The sequence below is a fragment of the Carettochelys insculpta genome, chromosome 1 (assembly GCF_033958435.1).
Source record: "Carettochelys insculpta isolate YL-2023 chromosome 1, ASM3395843v1, whole genome shotgun sequence".
In the NCBI taxonomy this organism is placed as follows: Eukaryota; Metazoa; Chordata; order Testudines; family Carettochelyidae; genus Carettochelys; species Carettochelys insculpta.
Genome location: NC_134137.1, coordinates 4865901 through 4883757, shown reverse-complemented (window position 1 = coordinate 4883757; position 17857 = coordinate 4865901). Strand labels below are relative to the sequence as shown.

At 46.0% G+C, this 17857-nt stretch overlaps 1 protein-coding gene across 1 annotated transcript; it reads right to left on the bottom strand.

Annotated features, from left to right (window-relative positions):
* Positions 1-14789: 14789 nt before the first annotated feature.
* LOC142007583 (olfactory receptor 52E4-like) lies at positions 14790-15737 on the bottom strand. Its single transcript, XM_074984273.1, has one exon. It carries the CDS (start codon positions 15735-15737, stop codon positions 14790-14792), a length of 948 nt encoding a protein of 315 aa, XP_074840374.1.
* Between the last annotated feature and the right edge of the window lie 2120 nt (positions 15738-17857).

Sequence of the window (17857 nt, the reverse complement as noted above, 5' to 3'; positions counted from 1 at the left end):
GGAGTAGGAGAAGTGGTGTCCAACTCTGAGGCAGAGCCACGTGTCCTGCATGTACCGTACGTTCCCCTGACTTCCTATATGTACCCGGTCTCTCCGGTGTCGGTCGTAGCACAAAGGCCTGGATGGAGAGATAATGTGAATATGAGTCACTACATGCGCTGCTGGAGGCTCGTCTGAGGGGTCGGTCCGATGGGTCCCACTGGAAACATTGACCAATGACATTCTCAGAATTCCTGCAAACGCCAGCTCCACTTTAATAGTGTTCCACATGTCTGCAATTTATACACATCATGGTAAGGAAATCATTAACAGGCCCCAGCAGGAACCAGGAGGGTGGCTATTGTTTTCCGTCCTTGTTCTTCAATGCAAACTGAACTGTCTGTGCTATAGGGCAGTTTCAGGCAAGATCCAGTCCCACGCCAGGGCCTGGATGCAGCCTGTGGCCTGCCCCACCAGTGTCCTCAGGACGTCTCACTGTCTGCCCAGAACCAAGCTGCTCAGAGGGGTGAATTTCTTCATGTCTCCATCTGCACCACCCACTGACAGGGTGGTGGGAACTTCAGACCCTGTCCCGACCCTAATTTCAGCTCTCTTTGGCCTGGTTCTAAGACCTGGTTCAATGGCAAAATGAGATCAGCCACAAGGGGTGGGGGAAGCAATGCATTAGAGGTATAAGAGATAACGTAAAGGGAAAATAGATAGGGAGCAATTTATACTGAAAGTTACAAACCCTGATAAGAGACTTTTAAAAATAAACAAAAATACCCCCAAATCCAGGCTTGGCAGAGCTAAATAATACAAGAAGGACATTATTCAATATCATAAGAAAATAAAAAATTCCACAAAGGCTTTAGGCTCATTCTTACAGGGAAAAGAATCTTGTTAATATTGCAGAAAAAGTAGTTGTATTAAGAAAAATAGGCAGTATGAGGCATTCACATCACATGAGGTGATAAAACAATTTCCAGGCATGAAGCAAAAAAGGAGGATGTGAACAAGCAACTGCGGTGTGAGTTTTTATTATAAACACCAGAGTAATTAACTAACCTATCAACTGCACATCTCATTTGGAACCAGAAGTACCTAGTAAGGAAGCTGCATAGCTCCCCCACTGATACATAGTTCCCCCCTTTCCTCAATAGTGATTAGAGGACAGTTTGTTATCAAAAGTAAATTATAAAAACAAAGGGAGATTATTTTCAAAAAAGGAATTGATTAGTTTTGGGAACAAAGGAAAAATAGTATGAGATTAATTTGAAAATGTTAAAGAATATCATCATTGCTGAGCAATAAACAGACATTATGAAAAAATATTTTTATCCAATAAATCCTCACGTCCTCAAAGTGAGTACACATTTGCTTGATGAAAGCAACTGCATAGATGCAATACTCTGGTTTCTCTGGGACATTCCCTTGGGGAAAGGATAACATTCAGGTTAAAACCCATGAACATTTTACAACCGCAGAAGCGTGTGTACAAAGTGGAGGAAATCCTTCAAACTCAGACCTCTCAGAAGGGAACTGCCAGAAGGCCAGTGTCAGTGATGTGGGAGGCTTCCACTGGAATTTGGGAGGGATCCAGTCTAGATATGATGCAATTTCATATTTTTGTGAATTACATGGAAGCAAAGAGAAAATCACTGGGGATCATGTTTGAATATGACCCAAAGCTTGGCAGAGTGGTTCCCATGAGGGGCCAGAGTGGGCATCCTGACTGGAGTAGAGTATTTTAATGCAGACAAGTGCAAAGTTATCATCTTGGAGAGGGAACGACATGCAGACGATGGCCCTGTGTTAAGGAACACAAGGATGCCAAAAGAGACATGAGTGTTATTATCGACAACGAACATACAGTGAGTTCTCAGTGTGACAATATGCCTGCTGTGGTCCTTGGATGCATAAACATGGGAAAGGTAATGTGAGGATACAGCCATATTCTGTAGCCATATTGAAAGATCTGTAGACCTATTTGAAGGCCTAAGGCCTTCATCTGCAGCCAAAATGAAAGAGTAGCAGCTATTAGCTAAAAACAGGGAGTTACAACCACATATTAGATGCAAATTAGATGACATAATGTAACACAAGGCTTCTAAGAAAGAGGCTTTGTCCTAATAGCACCCAATATATCCAGGAAAAGGGACAGATCTCAAAACGATTGAAGGATTTCTTTCTTAGTTTTAGAAGAATGAGTTTTGTCTGGCAAGAAAGTCCTCATTAATAGTTGGGGTTTTGGAACAATCATTTTATAACTATGGTTCTGGCTTTCCTATTGTTTGTTTGTCTGATCACTGTCTGGTTTGTAATTGGTGCCTCTAGCCATATAATTAAGTTTGCTGGGTGAAATCAGAGAAGGTGGTGGGATATGAATGGCTAGATAATTCTGTTTATAGTACGTTAGGATTGGTTAGAATAATGCTCGCAAAATAATTGGTCAAGGTATAGAATCATAGAATGGTGGAACTGTAAGAGACCTTGAGAGGTCATCAAGTCCCGTCCCCTGCCCTCTCAGCAGCACCAGACATCATCCAGATCATCCCTGTTAGATGTTTATCTCACCTGTTCTTCAATATCTCCAATAATGGATATTGTACACCCACCCGCAGAAATTTATTCAATCGCTAAACCACCCTGACAGTTATGATACTATTTTCCTAATATCTAACCTAAACCTCCGTTGCTGCAGTTTTAGCCCATTGCTTCTCATCCAAGCCTGAGAGTCTAAGGAGAATAAGTTTACTAGCTAAGTAGTAATCAAGCTTCACTTTATAAAATGAGGTCCAAGAAGGAAGCCGGAAGGGTAAAAAGCAGGAAAAGAAAGAAAAGAAGACCTGGAAGGAGAACTCACCTCTCAGACACAGCTTAAGACCAGAGCTGCCGAGAGTGCTCTGCACAACCATGACATGCAGCAACCAGAATCCAATCGAGACTGACCTTGCCTGGACAAGAGAGGAAGTTTGCCTGCCTTGATCAAGATTGTTGGTGAAATCATCTACATTCTGGTTTGGGGATCCACATTTTTTAAAAGACATTTAAAAATTAGGCAGGGCGCAAAAAGGAGTAACAAACATGTAAGATCAGGAGCATCTGATCCAAGGAGGCTTTTGCCCACCTAAGTTAGTGTCCAAATTAGATTGTTAGGCTCTAAGGAGCTTCAAGATTCCTTGTTGTTTTAGAGATTTCCAAACAACAATTCCTGGGGGTTAGACTGGCTGGCCCATTCTGTGCCTTCTCACCTATGGATTAGGATTCCATGAGATAAACTCCTGGTGCAGAGCAGGTCTTGATCAAACACAAGTTATGGAGTTCAGCATAGCAGTTACTGAGTGGAATGTAATGTCTGTGTTATACAGGTCATCAGACTTTATGAAATAACTGTCCCCTCTGGCCTCGAACCTTGTACATCTGTTGATGAAGAAACTAAATCTGACACTGACATTACCTCTGTCTCATAACAAAGGCAAAAAGGGAACAGTCAATGACATTGAGAGTCTGAACGTATAATAATAATAAAAGAATTGCTTGCATAGACATTGCCTATTGCATAGACTCCTTGCCACAGACATTATTGCAGCAGAGATCATAACACAATGGGATTCTAACACGGACTGGATAATGGACATAGTACTGGTGACTTAGCTTAGGGTTCTGAGATCCTTGATTTGAAACCCTCATCTTCAATTCTTCAGGTGTTTGCCAAACTCTGTTTCTAGCTGAATTGTTTTTAGAAAGTATCACACATCACAGTTCATTCTGCCTCCCTCTAAACTGCCTGCCCCACACGCAAATTCTTGCAGTGCACTTTATGAAGACCTCAAGTATGAGATCTAGGGGTTCAGAACTGATGGGAACTACAGACACCCACAAAACACCCCATAAATGGCCCTATCCTCTGTGCAACTGAAATGCTGCCGCCTTGGCGCAGGAAGTCATCATCCGGGGCAGAGCGTGTTCAAAAGGACACATCGTTGAGTGAGACTGGAGCATGGACTTACTCCGTCCCATCATGCCCACCTTGCACTGGGTTTCTCGACCAAGAGCGGGACAACACTGATCTTCGGCTCTCCTCAGTTTGCAGCGTCCCGCATCTCTCTTAGCCAGGATCTGCTGACACATCCCAAGACGAGGGCTGGTGATGGGCTTGCTCAGCGTGCAATGCAGAAGCAGCGGGTGCATGCAAATCACCTGGAGACAAGCCTGCCTGCGCTCTGGTGCTATTTATCCAGCTTTAGGAATAAACAGTTATTAATGGCCCCTCCCAAGGGCAGATGAGAACTCTTGGGCTTTGTGCTGAGGCAAGGAGGAGTAGGCTGAAGTTTCTATTAGTTTATATTGAACAACTGTACTTGATTAAGCTGAAAAGCTTTGGATAACAACAACATCTCCATAGTTCTGATAGTCGGTACATGCCCAGGATATCTGGGTTGATAGTAGCCAGACGGTGAAAAAGATCATGGGGGAGAGATAGGAATACTTTGTGCAGACCCACAGGGCCCTTGCTAAGGGATTGGAAATCTGTAATCTGATTATTAACTCATAATCCTGTGCTGCATCTTTCTCTGTAGGATCTTCAAAACTCCTAGCAAATGACGGTGACTATGAACATATCCCCGTAATGTAAATAGTAAAATTGAGTCACACGGACACCAGCCTCGGCCAATTTCATACAATCATAGAGGACTAGAACTGGAAGGGACCTGAAGAGGTCAACAAGTCCAGTCCCCTTCCCGCACAGCAGGACGAAGCATCAGCTAGATTATCCCTGACACTAACAGAGAGAGAGCCGTGCTAGTCTATATGCTGTCAAAACAAAGAAGAAGTCCAGTAGCACTTTAAAGACTAACAAAATAATTTTTTAGGTGATGAGCTTTCATGGGACAGACCTTCTTCTTCAGATCACAGCCAGACCAGAACAGTCTCAATATGTAAGGCACAGAGAAACAAAAATAGTACTCAAGATTGACAAATCAGAAAACAATATTTTAAAGGTAAGTAAATCAGAGAGCAGAGGGGCAGAGGGACGGGGGCAAGTCAAGAATTAGCTCAGACCAAGTATGTAAAAGAGCCCCTGTAATCCTGTGAAAAACCTGCTTCAGCCCATTGATGATATCTCCAAAATAGATATGTGGACAAAGTCGGCAAGAGTCCTTGTCGAAAGGAAAAGTCCCAGGATTGGTATTTCTGTGGTATAGTCTGTGGTTGTTGGTGAGAATCCTTATGGAGGCTGGGAGTCTGTCTGTTGGAGAGAACAGGCCTGTCACCTAGGGCCTCCTGGAGTGTGGTATCCTGATTAAGGATAGGTTGTAGGTCTTTAATAATGTGTTTCAGTGGTTTGAGCTGGGGGCTGTAGGTAATGACCAACAGAGTTTTGTTCTTGGCTTTTTTGGGCCATCTTGGAGTAGCTGGTCTCTGGGTATTGGTTGTCTTTGCCTTAAATACTGAGTCTGTTCTGGTATGGCTGTGATCTGAAGAAGTGGGTCTGTCCCATGAAAGCTCATCAACTAATCATTTATTCTGTTAGTCTTTAAAGTGCAACTGGACTGCTTTTTTGTTTTGATAGCATAGAGACTAGCAACAGCTATCTCTTCGTTACTCTTCAACATGCAAGGCAGTACATTCAGCCGTTTGGAAGGGAGATCCATCAACAACATGAAAAAAACTCGCCCAGATGCAGATAGACATCATCTTTCTCTCCAAATGCAAGAATATGGACTTTGTACCCAAGGGACTGACAGTGAAGAACCCATTACAATCAACGTACCACTCTGACTGCAGCGAGCATCTATGCCAAATGCTCTCCAAAAAACTGAGGAGCCATTTGATCAAAACCCTTTACAGTAAACAAAAATGATTAAAAATGAACTCTCTGAACCTGAAATTCTCATCAACAATCAGGCATCCATGCAAGACCCCACAGAACAAGTATTTATTTATACAAGACAAGAAATCTAGAAAACACACTTCCGCTTCCTACAAAAAAAGAAAAGCCAATACATTTTCTAAATAAGTTCATACCTCAGGATACTACAACTAGAACAACCACAGCTCAACTAACAATTTTGTTAACCTTTCCAGCTACCAACTCAGCCCAGCAGAACAGTCTCTCTTATCTCGGGGTCTTTCTTTCTGCCCCACTTCTTCCACAAACTTAATACACTTCTGAGGTGACTTTGAAGCCTTCTTTCGCTGTCTCCATCCAAAGGAATTCTTCTTACATACTTTTGAACACCAGTCTGACTCTTTCGACCCCCCACACCTACCAACACCAATATCAAGATCTGGACAAAGATGACTCAGGGGAGACACAAACACTTTCTTCAGATCTGCAGGGCTGTTGCTATTGGATCAGAGATTAGTAATTCTCATCAGGAACATCATCCTGTGCAGCTCTTTTCTCTAAAGGATCTTGAAAACACCAAGCAAATGATAGTGGCTATGAACATATCCCCATTATAAAGACAGATGAACTGAGTAACAGGGACACATGACTTGATCCATGTTTCACAGAGATCTAGTATCAGGATCACCGAATGCAGAACGTTTGCGGTAGGGCTACACTGAAAAGTTATTTCAAGCTAACAGTAGTTATGAACACAAACCTTTGCTGTTGTCCAGACTACGCACACACTATTGTGAAATAACTTTGAAATAGCAGGTGCGTTAATTCAAAACCTGTAACCCTCATTGCACAAGGAATAACGCTGAGCTTGCAATAGATATCAAGAAGTAAGTGATGTTATTCCAGGGAAGAAGGGTTATTTTGAGCTCAGGGGCCTCCAGTCCCCCAGGGTACCCTGCTGTGACCAGAATGTCTCTGGCCACAGGCAGGGAACCTTCCATGCCTTCCCCACATCCCTTACAGGCCCAACAGTTGCCAGAAGGGGCATTTGCTCTGGTCCTGTGCACAGCCAGAAGCCTGTTCCCTGTGCAACAGCCCAGAGACAGAAGCATGAGCCAGAGTGAGGGCTCTGTCCTGACTCCCACGGCTCCTTTTCCGGCCTCTCTCCCCAGCATGGATTGGACTGGCTGTCTCTGCCTGCTGCACTGACTCCTTCATACGATTCTGTGCCCTTTTGGCTAATAAACCCACTGTTCTATCTGCTGAGTGAGAACCACTCCTGCCTGCAGACCGGGTACAGAGCTTGGGGAACCGTGATCCCCATCACACTGGTGTCAGCAGTGGGATGTACTGCACCCTGAGAATGGAGCATCCAGCAGTAAGTGACGGGAGCCCAGGAGGAAGAAGGGGAGCCACCAAGACCCTGGTGTGCTGACTGGTGTAGTGCAGTTTCCCGAAGCAGAAGAGCCTGTGGCTAAACTCAAGCAACTGTGGTCGTGGTTCCTCAAGAGGGGGTGCCACTCCCAAGGAGGGGTTACTCCTGGGTGTCCATTGGAGTTGGTCCCAGAAGGCGGAGAAGGGGAGTGCCCAACCCTCAGGAACAAGTGACCCGCGAGGAGGCTGACACACTGAAGGAGTTCTTCCCAAAAGAGTGTGCTCGTGGTCCTTGAGAACGGGTGTCACACCCAAGAAGGGGTTCCTCCGGGAGTCTGTTGGAGTCAGTCCCAGAGGCCAGAGGGGCCTACAGCCTAACCCCAGGGAGCTTGTGACCCACAAGGAGTCTGGCACACTGAAGGGATTCTTGAAGGGATCGTGGGGTGCAGAGGGCATCAGCCTGTGAGCCTGCAACCATGCTCAGCAACTCTGCTGTGAAGTGGCAACACCTGGAAACTGAGGCTACGTCTACACGTGCAGCCAACAATTTCGATGTTGCGACATCGAAATAGTCTATTTCGATGAATAACGTCTACACGTCCTCCAGGGCCGGCAACGTCGATGTTCAACTTCGACGTTGCTCAGCCCAACATCGAAATAGGCGCAGCAAGGGAACGTCTACACGTCAAAGTAGCACACATCGAAATAGGGATGCCAGGCACAGCTGCAGACAGGGTCACAGGGCGGACTCAGCAGCAAGCCGCTCCCTTAAAGGGCCCCTCCCAGACACAGTTGCACTAAACAACACAAGATACACAGAGCTGACAACTGGTTGCAGACCCTGTGCCTGCAGCATAGATCCCCAGCTGCCGCAGAAGCAGCCAGAAGCCCTGGGCTAAGGGCTGCTGCCCACGGTGACCATAGAGCCCCGCAGGGGCTGGAGAGAGAGCATCTCTCAACCCCCCAGCTGATGGCTGCCATGGAGGACCCAGCAATTTTGACGTTGCGGGACGCGGATCGTCTACACGGTCCCTACTTCGATGTTGAACGTCGAAGTAGGGCGCTATTCCTATCTCCTCATGAGGTTAGCGACTTCGACGTCTCGCCGCCTAACATCGAAGTTGGTGCCGCTACTTCGAAGTAGTGTGTACGTGTAGACGCAGCTTGAATAAATATGAAAGGAGCTGGACAAGGCAGCATGGATTTATGATGGCGGAGCTGAGGGTTAAGGAAACTCCTGAAGGGGTGAGCCCAGATCAAGGCAGGGAACCCTGGACTGCATGGAGCTCTGAACCGAGTGGGCTGCCACAGTTTAAGGAGGGAAGGAGCGATTCCATCCCATCATTCACTCGTCGCGAAGACAAATCTGCAAAGAGTTTTCCAGGCCTGGGCCAAGGAAGGTGCCTGTGTGTCTTTGAAGGAGAGCATCTTGTCCCCTGGGAATTGGAAGTTGTCTGTGAGAGAAGCTGCTTGATGTTCCGGGCGTGTTTGGAGACCAGCCAGGGGGGCTGGGACAAAGGAGAGAGTGTCTCTGATTGTCTGTCTGTGTTGAACAGCAGCAGCAACCTGAGGAGAGAGCAGAGCCGGCATTTCGAAAAGGTGCCAACGAGGAACCTAGTCCATTGTCTGAGGAAGACTCCCTCATCCTGGGGTGGCTGGAGAGGGAACCACCAGGAAAGAGCATTCCAGGTGTGACTCTGAATCCAGTTGGAACAGAGGGAATGGCTCTGGGATGGCCGGTGGTATCCCTGAAAAGGACGCTGGTCCTTGCTGCAAGAAATTGTGCTTCTGCTTTCAGGGAAGTGAATCCTTTGTGTGAGCCTGCGGGGGCTCGAGATGGGGCCAAAATGGGGACTGTGGAGAATGGGAGTGAGGTGAAGGAGAGTGAACAGGAAAGGTGCTTGTCTGTTAGAGCCAGTAGCAGCCCTTTGCCTGTGGAGAAGATTGTTTCGGTTCCTGATGGCCAGGACCTGCCTGAGTGTGAAACCACTGGCTGTGCTCTGCAAGGGTCCAAAGCCCTCAGTGTAAAAGTTTCTCGGGAATTGGGATTTGGTCCAAGTAAAGTGAAAACTCTCAGGGAATGTGAGCAGCCCTGTGATAACCAAGTGAAACAGCTGCACAGTCAGTCTCTGTCAGATGCAGGAGAGGGCCAGCAATCCCCCATCTCCAGACTCTGGAAACTCTTATATTCTCATACTGGACTCCACTTCTGATTCCATGGGGAGGCAGAAGCTGGAGGTGGAAGAACAAAGGAGCTGTGGGCCTGGTGGGCCAGTAAGGGATAAACAGGGATTCCTTCATGTGGATTCTGCATCTGGGACTCACAGAGCATCTTTCAGAAGGAAACAGAGCAGCAGTTTGGTATGCAAGTTTCCAGACTGGCTGGGAGGAGGCCGTCTCCCTGAGGATCATCAATGGCCCAGCTCTTGTTAGAAGGGAAGTGACACCCCGAGTGATCAGATTTCCACCCCACGGGTCAAGGGGAAGGTTAAAACTTGGTTTTGTAAAGGAAAGGCCTCAGCCATTTAGCCCCAAAATACCAGATTCTCAAGGATGTTACACAAAGGTTGTGGTCTACCAAAAAGCAATGCAAATGTACAATTGCAATTGGTTTGTTCTTGTTACTCACACTGACTGCTGTAACCAATGGGTGCTGTTACCAAAAGCTCTTGCATTGTACCATGTACTGAATGTTTGGAAAGAGCCATGTAACATGATGACATTGATGTACAAACATGAATTGTATGTTGAAGGAGTTTGTAATTCTGAAATGTCACTGTTGTTTCTGGAACTAGTCTTGCAACCGCTCACATCAGAAGGAACATTCCAAACCTATTGTGTGGCGTGGAAGGGGAAACCGAGGCACACAACCATTTTGCTGGTATGGCTAAATGCCAAGGGTGGAAAGCAGTTGTATGTTCCTTTACTGGACTGTAACTGAATTCCAAACATTTGCTGGTGCTGTAATAGCTGTATGGGCTCTGCCTGCCCAACTTGAGAAAGTGGCTGATGGATCGGAGATCAAAGCACAGAGACCAACCAGTCCAAGGGAACCAACGGGACTTGCCTGGCTGCATTACATGTAAGGGGCCAATACCAAACTCCTTACTTGGCGTTCTCTGTAGAATTACTATATGGAGGTGGTGCACAACAAGGGGAGCACTGAGGTTACAGCCAATGCCCTATCATGCGGGCAGGGCCCTGCACTTCCCCACGTCACCAGCTGAGTGACCCCACTCAGTTGGTTCTGGAAGCGGGGAGAGATGTGACTTACTGGGGCATACATGTGTGTGTCTCACAGAGGGTGTGGAGCTCCTGCTGAGGGTAACGAGGTGACCAGGTGACACCTCTGGACTGCAGACAGAGGAAGAGGTGGAGCCTGAGGGGTTTGAATGGGAACTGGGAGTTGGAAATCAGGTAGTCTGGGCTGGGCGAGAGAGACAGAGAAAGGAGGGGGCAAGGCCCTGGCTCCTGGTGCCCCTTGGGGCCTCATCTCCCCAGCATGGATTGGACTGGCTGTCTCAGCCGTCTTAACTGACTCCTCTGTAGGAGGCTGTGCCCTGTTGGCTAATCAATCCACTGTTCTACCTGCTGAGTGAGAGTCATTCCTGCCTGTGGATGGGGTGCAGAGCTTGGGGACCCCCCGAACCCCATCCCATCCCGTTTCAGGGATAGCGCCTTCTTTAAAAAGAAAACATCTGAAGATGCTCTGTGGTCCCTTTTTTTTTTTTTAAAGAGCAGTCCTCATAGGGCCTGATTTTTCAATCCCTAGCTCGTTCTTTTGAAAGAGCAGGGTCTGTGTGGGCACCCTCTTTGGAAAGAGCAGATCACTCTTTGGAGCCGCCTTTTGTGTGTGGATGCGCTCTTTCGAAAGAAGTCCGTGCAGAAGAGGTCTTCTGGAAGGACTTCTTTAGAAAGATCTCTGGAGTGGAGACATAGCCAGGGAAAAAAATCCCTCACTCCAAAACCAACAAGAAGTACTGGGCCATCTTATAGACTAACAGATATTTTGGAGCATAAGCTTTCATGGGTGATGACGAAAGATTCAAAAAGAAGAATATTGTCATTTTAAAGGAGTTGTTATAGAAAGATTCTGAGAAGAGGGTGGATGCAGAAGGTCACCAACGTGGAATTATATTGGAAGGTACAGCTTAAAGAGAACCTGCTGCAGAAGGCTGTAAAACGGAAGCTACAACTATTTGGTCATATTTTCTGAATGAACGATGAAAGAAAAATCTAGACCCTGGTATTCGGCATAATGGACAGCTCGCACAGGAAAGTCAGACCCCAGAGAGAACAGATAGACTATATAGTAGATTGGTGTGGAGCTAGTCTACAGAAACGAAGCCACTCTGCACTGGACAGGGAAAGACGGAAGGAAATAGTGAGAGAGGCATCAGGCACCAACGGGCGCTGAGCCCACAGTTAGTCATGATGATGATGATGATGATGATGAGCTGTCACGGGCAAAGACCCAGTTCGTCAGACCCAAAAGCAAGCTATTCCTCGGCATAAGCAAGATAGAAAATATGGCAAAAGAGCACCTTGGCTTAACCAGGAGATCTTTCATGATCTGAAAATGAAAAAGGAATCATGCAAAAAAATGGAATCAAGGACAAATTACGAAGGATGAATATTGGCAAACAACACAGGAATGCAGGGGCAAGATTGGAAAGGCAAAGGCAGAAAATGAGCTCAAATTAGCTACAGGCATAAAGGGAAACAAGAAGACTGTTTTATAAATACATTAGAAGCAAGAGGAAGACAAAGGATAGGGGAGACCCATTGGTCAGTGAGGAGGGAGAAACAGCAATGGGAAACTTGGAAATGGCAGAGATGTTTAATGACTTCTTTGTTTCGGTCTTTACCAAGAAGTCTGAAGAAGTAATGCCGAACATAGCAAATGCTAGTGGGAAAAGGGTAGGTTTAGAAGGTAAAATAAAAAAAGAACAAGTTAAAAATCACTTAGGAAAGTTAGATGTCTGCAAGTCACCAGGGCCTGATGAAACGCATCCTAGTATACTCAAGGAGCTGATGGACGAGGTATCTGAGCCAATATCTATCATCTCTGGAAAATCATGGGAGACAGGAGAGACTACAGAAGGCTGGAAAAAGGCAAATATAGTGCCCATCTGTGAAAAGGGGAATAAGAATAACCCAGGAAACTGCAGACTGGCCAGTTTAATTTCTGTGCCAGGAACGATAACGGAACAAGTAATTAAGGAGATCATTTGCAAACACTTGGAAGGTGCAGCAATGAAGGGTCCTGTGGCACCTTATAGACCAACAGAAAAGTTTTGAGCATGAACTTTCGTGAGCAAAGACTCACTTCATCAGATGAGCATGCTCATCTGATGAAGTGAGTCTTTGCTCACGAAAGCTCATGCTCAAAACTTTTCTGTTGGTCTATAAGGTGCCACAGGACCCTTCATTGCTGTTACAGATCCGGACTAACACGGCTACTCCTCTGATACTTGGAAGGTGGTAAGCTGACAGGGAACAGCCAGCATGGATTTGCAAAAACAAATCATGTCAAACTAATCTGATAGCTTTCCTGGACAGGATAACGAGCCTTGTGGACAAGGGAGAAGCTGTGATGTGGTATACCTAGATTTTAGTAAGGCATTTGGTACCGTCTCACATGATATTCGTGTCAATAAACTAGGCAAATATAGTTTAGTTGGGGCTGCTATAAGGTGGGAGAAAACTGCCTGGATAACCATTCTCAGAGAGTAGTTCTCAATGGCTCTCAATCCTGCTGGAAAAAGTTTAATATCTTCATCAAGGATTTAGATACTGGCCTAGACAGTACGCTTTTAAGTTTGCAGATGATACCAAGGTAGGAGAGGTTGCAAGTGCTTTGGAGGATAGGGTCATAATTCAAAATGATCTGGATAAATGGGAGAAATGGTGTGAGGTAAACAGGATGAAGTTTAATAAAGACAAATGCAAAGTGCTCCACTTAGGAAGGAACAATCAGTTTCACACATACAGTATGGGAAGCAACCATCTAGGAAGGAGTATGGCAGAAAGGGATCTAGGGGTTATAGTGGAGCACAAGTTAAATATGAGTCAACAGTGTGATCCTGTTGCAAAAAAAGCAAACGAGTGCAGGAAGCACTAACGGGTGTTATGACCAACACATGTGAAGTCATTCTTCCGCTCTACTCTGTGCTGGTTAGGCCTCAGTTGGAGTATTGTATCCAGTTCTGGGTGCCGCATTTCAAAAAAGATATGGGGAAATTGGAAAGGGTCCAGAAAAGAACAACAAAAATGGTCAAAGATCTGGAGAACGTGACCTATGAAGGAAGGCTGAAAGAATTGGGCTTTTTTAGTTTGGAGAAGAGAAGATGAAAGGGGGACATGATAGCAGTTTTCAAGTATCTAAAAAGGCGTCATAAAGAGGATATTTAAAACTTGTTCTTCTTGGCCTGGCAGGATAGAACAAGAAGCAACGGGCTTAAACTACAGCAAGGAAAGCTCAGGTTGCACATGAGGAAAAAGTTCCTAACTGTCAGGGTGATCAAACACTGGAACAAATTTCCCAGGGAGGTTGTGGAATCTCCATCTCTACAGATATTTAAGAACAGGTTAGAAAAACGTCTATCAGTGATATTCTAGACAGTACGTTGTCCTACCATGAGGGCAGGGGGCTGGACTCGATGACCTCTTAAGGTCCCACAACAATCCCAAAATTGAAAAAAATAGCCAGGCTGTGTCAGACTAAACATTTGCTTTCCAATCACACATCCGGGATTTCAGGATTTCTCCTGAGCCCTGGATAGCACTGAAAACTTTTCATTATGGTTCCAAACTTACAGTCTGACTGTGATCATTGCAGTTAGTGTGACAGTTCAAGTTGTCCCTTCCCCAAAGTGTGAAAATAAGAAATGGCTCCTGTGCAGGAACCTCAGAGAGGTGGTGATGAGACAGAAGCTGTAGCCACACTAGTCACTCCTTTAGGAGGGGCTAAGATAATAAGGCAGTTTGGAACTTGGGAATGACTCACTGCCATGAATAGGCAGCCTCTTATTAGCATAATGGTGGCCGTGTAGCCAGGGGCCTTTTGAACACCCCCCTGCCCCCTGGCCGAATTTTACAGGGCACCTTCTTCCTAAAACCAAATGGGAAGGGAAGGCTTTTGAAATCGGGGCTGTTTCAAAAAGCCCCTGGCTACACAGGAGGCGTGCCTTTCAAAACTGGCAGCTTCAAAGCATGCACGGCTGCTATTATGCTAATGAGGGTTGCATATTCATGAGAATGCCTCATTTCCACATTCCAAAGTTTCACATTACCACAGCCCCTCTGAAAGGTATTTACCCAGGAGGTTTGGCATTTGTTGAGGCCGCAAATGTCCAATTGCCAGCAATTAGAAGAGGGACAAAATTATGAGTTAAAGAGATGTGCAGGGACCAGTTCTAAAGTACATATCTCGGATAGAGCACAGTAACACCAGGAACTAATGCCTAATCCCTTTGCCTTTCCAGTAGGAGATTAAGGGTGGATGGCCCCAGCAGCATGTCACAAGCCAGCTTTGAGTGACGGCTGCTCTGAGACACAAGGGCACCAACATAAAACTTTAGGTCCCTTTGTGAGTAAAGAGACGGAGCAGTCTGTCCTGGATCTGTCTGGTCCTCACCCCATAGATGACAGGGTTTAGCACAGGGGGTGCCAGGAGATAGATATTGGACAGGAGAATGTGGAAATACTGGGGTACGTTGGAGCCAAATCGGTAAGTGAGGAAGGAGAAGAGAGCTGGGATGTAAAAGGCTAAGATGGCACACAGGTGGGAGCCACAGGTCCCAAAAGTCTTGAGCCGGGCGTCCTTTGTAGGGAGGCTGAAGATGGCCCTGAGGATCTGGGTGTATGACGAAGTTATAAAAGCCACATCCAGAGCGGTCACAAAGAATACCACAAAGAGAGCGTAGTAGTTACTGAGGCGGATGTCAGAGCAGGCCAGGCTCACCACAGCCATGTTCTGACAGTACGAGTGGAGGATGATGGTGGTTCTGCAATATCGCAACTGTCTTGCCAGGATGGGATAGGGCAGCGTAAGCAGTGCACTGCGCAATGCTATGGCCAGGCTGATCTTGGACACCGCAGCATTTGTCAGGATGGTGGAATGTCTCAGGGGATCACAAATGGCCACGTAGCGATCCAAAGCCATGGCCACCAGGATACCAGACTCCATTGCTGTAAAGCAGTGAAGGAAGAACATCTGGGTGAGGCAGGCAGCGAAATCTATTTCCCTGGAATTGAACCAGAAGATGCTCAGAGTTTTGGGCAGGATGGACGTGCACAGGGCCAGGTCGGTGACAGCCAGCATGCAGAGGAAATAGTACATGGGCACATGGAGGCTCGGCTCTGTCTTCACAATATACAGGATGGTGATGTTCCCCAGGAGGGCTGTGATGTACATGGCGCAGAAGGGGAAGGAGATCCAGAAATGAGCTGCCTCCCAGCCAGGAATGCCCAGCAGGATGAAGGTGGAGGGGCTGGTGGAGTCGGTTGCGTTGGACTCTGACATGGAGTAGGAGAAGTGGTGTCCAGCTCTGAGGTAGAACCACGTGTCCTGCATGTACCGTACGTTCCCCTGACTTCCTATACGTGCCCGCTCTCTCCGGTGTCGGTCGTAGCACAAAGGCCTGGATGGAGAGACAATGTGAATATGAGTCACTGCATGCACTGCTGGAGGCTGGTCTGAGGGGTTGGTCAGATGGGTCCCTCTGGAAACATTGACCAATGACATTCTCAGGATTCCTGCGAACTCCAGCTGCACTGTACTTATGTTCTACACGTCTGCAATTTATACACATCATGGTAAGGAAATCATTAAGAGGCCCCAGCAGGAAGCAGGAGGGTGGCTATTGTTTTCCCTCCTCATTCTTCAATGCAAACTGAAGTGGCTGTGCTATAGGGCAGTTTCAGGCAAGATCCAGCCCCCCCCGAGCATTTGGATGCAGCCTGTGGCCTGCCCCACCAGTGTCCTCAGGAAGTCTCACTGCCTTCCTAGAACCAAGCTACTCAGATGGGTGAATTTCTCCATGTCTCCATCTGCACCACCCACTGACAGCGTGGTGGGGGCTTCAGACACTGTTCCGACCCTCATTGCAGCTCCCTTTGGCCTGGTTCCAAAACGTGGTTCAGTGGAAAATTGAGGTCAGCCGCAAGGGGTGGGGGAAGCAATGCATTAGAACTATAAGAAATAAGGTAAAGGGAAAATAGATAGGGAGCAATTTATACTGAAAGTTACAAACCTTGATAAGAGACTATTAAAAATAAACAAAAATTCCCCTAAATCCAGGCTTGGCAGAGCTAAATAATACAAGAAGGACATTATTCAATATCATAAGAACATAAAAAATTCCACAAAGGCTTTAGGCTCATTCTTACAGGGAAAAGAATCTTGTTAATATTGCAGAAAAGGTAGTTGTATTAAGAAAAATAGGCAGTATGAGGCATTCACATGTCTTGAGGTGATGAAACAATTTCCAGGCATGAAGCTATAAAGGAAGATTTTAAGAAGCAACTGCAGTGAGAGTTTTTATTATAAACACCAGAGTAATTCACTAACCTATCAACTGCACATCTAATTTGGAACCAGAAGTACCTAGTAAGGAAGCTGCATAGCTCCCCCACTGCTACATAGTTCCCCCTTCCCTCCAATAGTGATTACAGGACAGTTTGTAACCAGAAGTAAAGTATAAAAACAAAGGGAGATATTTTTGAAAAAGGAACAAAGAAAAACTTGTATGAGATTAATTTGACAAGGTTTAGGAATATCATTAATGCTAAGCAATGGCAGAGATTGTGAAAAGGAGATTTTTATCCAATAAATCCATATATATTTCCCAAAGTGAGTTCACATTTGCTTGATGAAAGCAACTGCATAGATGCAATACTCTGGTTTCTCTGGGACATTCCCTTGAGGAAAGGATAACTTTCAGGTTAAAGCCCATGAATATTTTACAACTGCAAAAGCGTGTGCGCAAAGTGGAGGAAATCCTTCAAACTCAGACCTCTCAGAAGGGAACTGCCAGAAGGCCAGTGTCAGTGATGTGGGAGGCTTCCACTGGAATTTGGGAGCGATCCAGTCTAGATATGATGCGATTTCATATTTTTGTCAATGATGTGGAAGCAAAGAGAAAATCACTGTGGATCATGTTTGAATATGACCCAAAGCTTGGCAGAGTGGTTCCCATGAGGGGCCAGAGTGGGCATCCTGACTGATGTAGAGCATTTTAATGCAGACAAATGCAAAGTTATCATCTTGGAGAGGGAACGACATGCAGACTATGGCCCTGTGTTAAGGAACACAAGGATGCCAAAAGTGGTGAGTTCTCAGTGAGATAATACGCCTGCAGTGGTCCTTGGATGCATAAATATGGGAAAGGTAATGTGAGGATACAGCCATATTCTGAAGCCATATTGAAAGATGTGTAGACCTATTTGAAAGCCTAAGTCCCTCATCTGCAGCCAAAATGAAAGAGTAGCAGCTGTTAGCTATAAATAGGGAGTTACAACCTCACATTAGATGCAAATCAGAGTACATATTGTAATAGAAAGCTGCTAAGAAAGAGGCCTTGTGCTAATAGCACCCAGTATAGCCAGGAAAAAGGACAGATCTCAAAATGATGAAAGGAAACT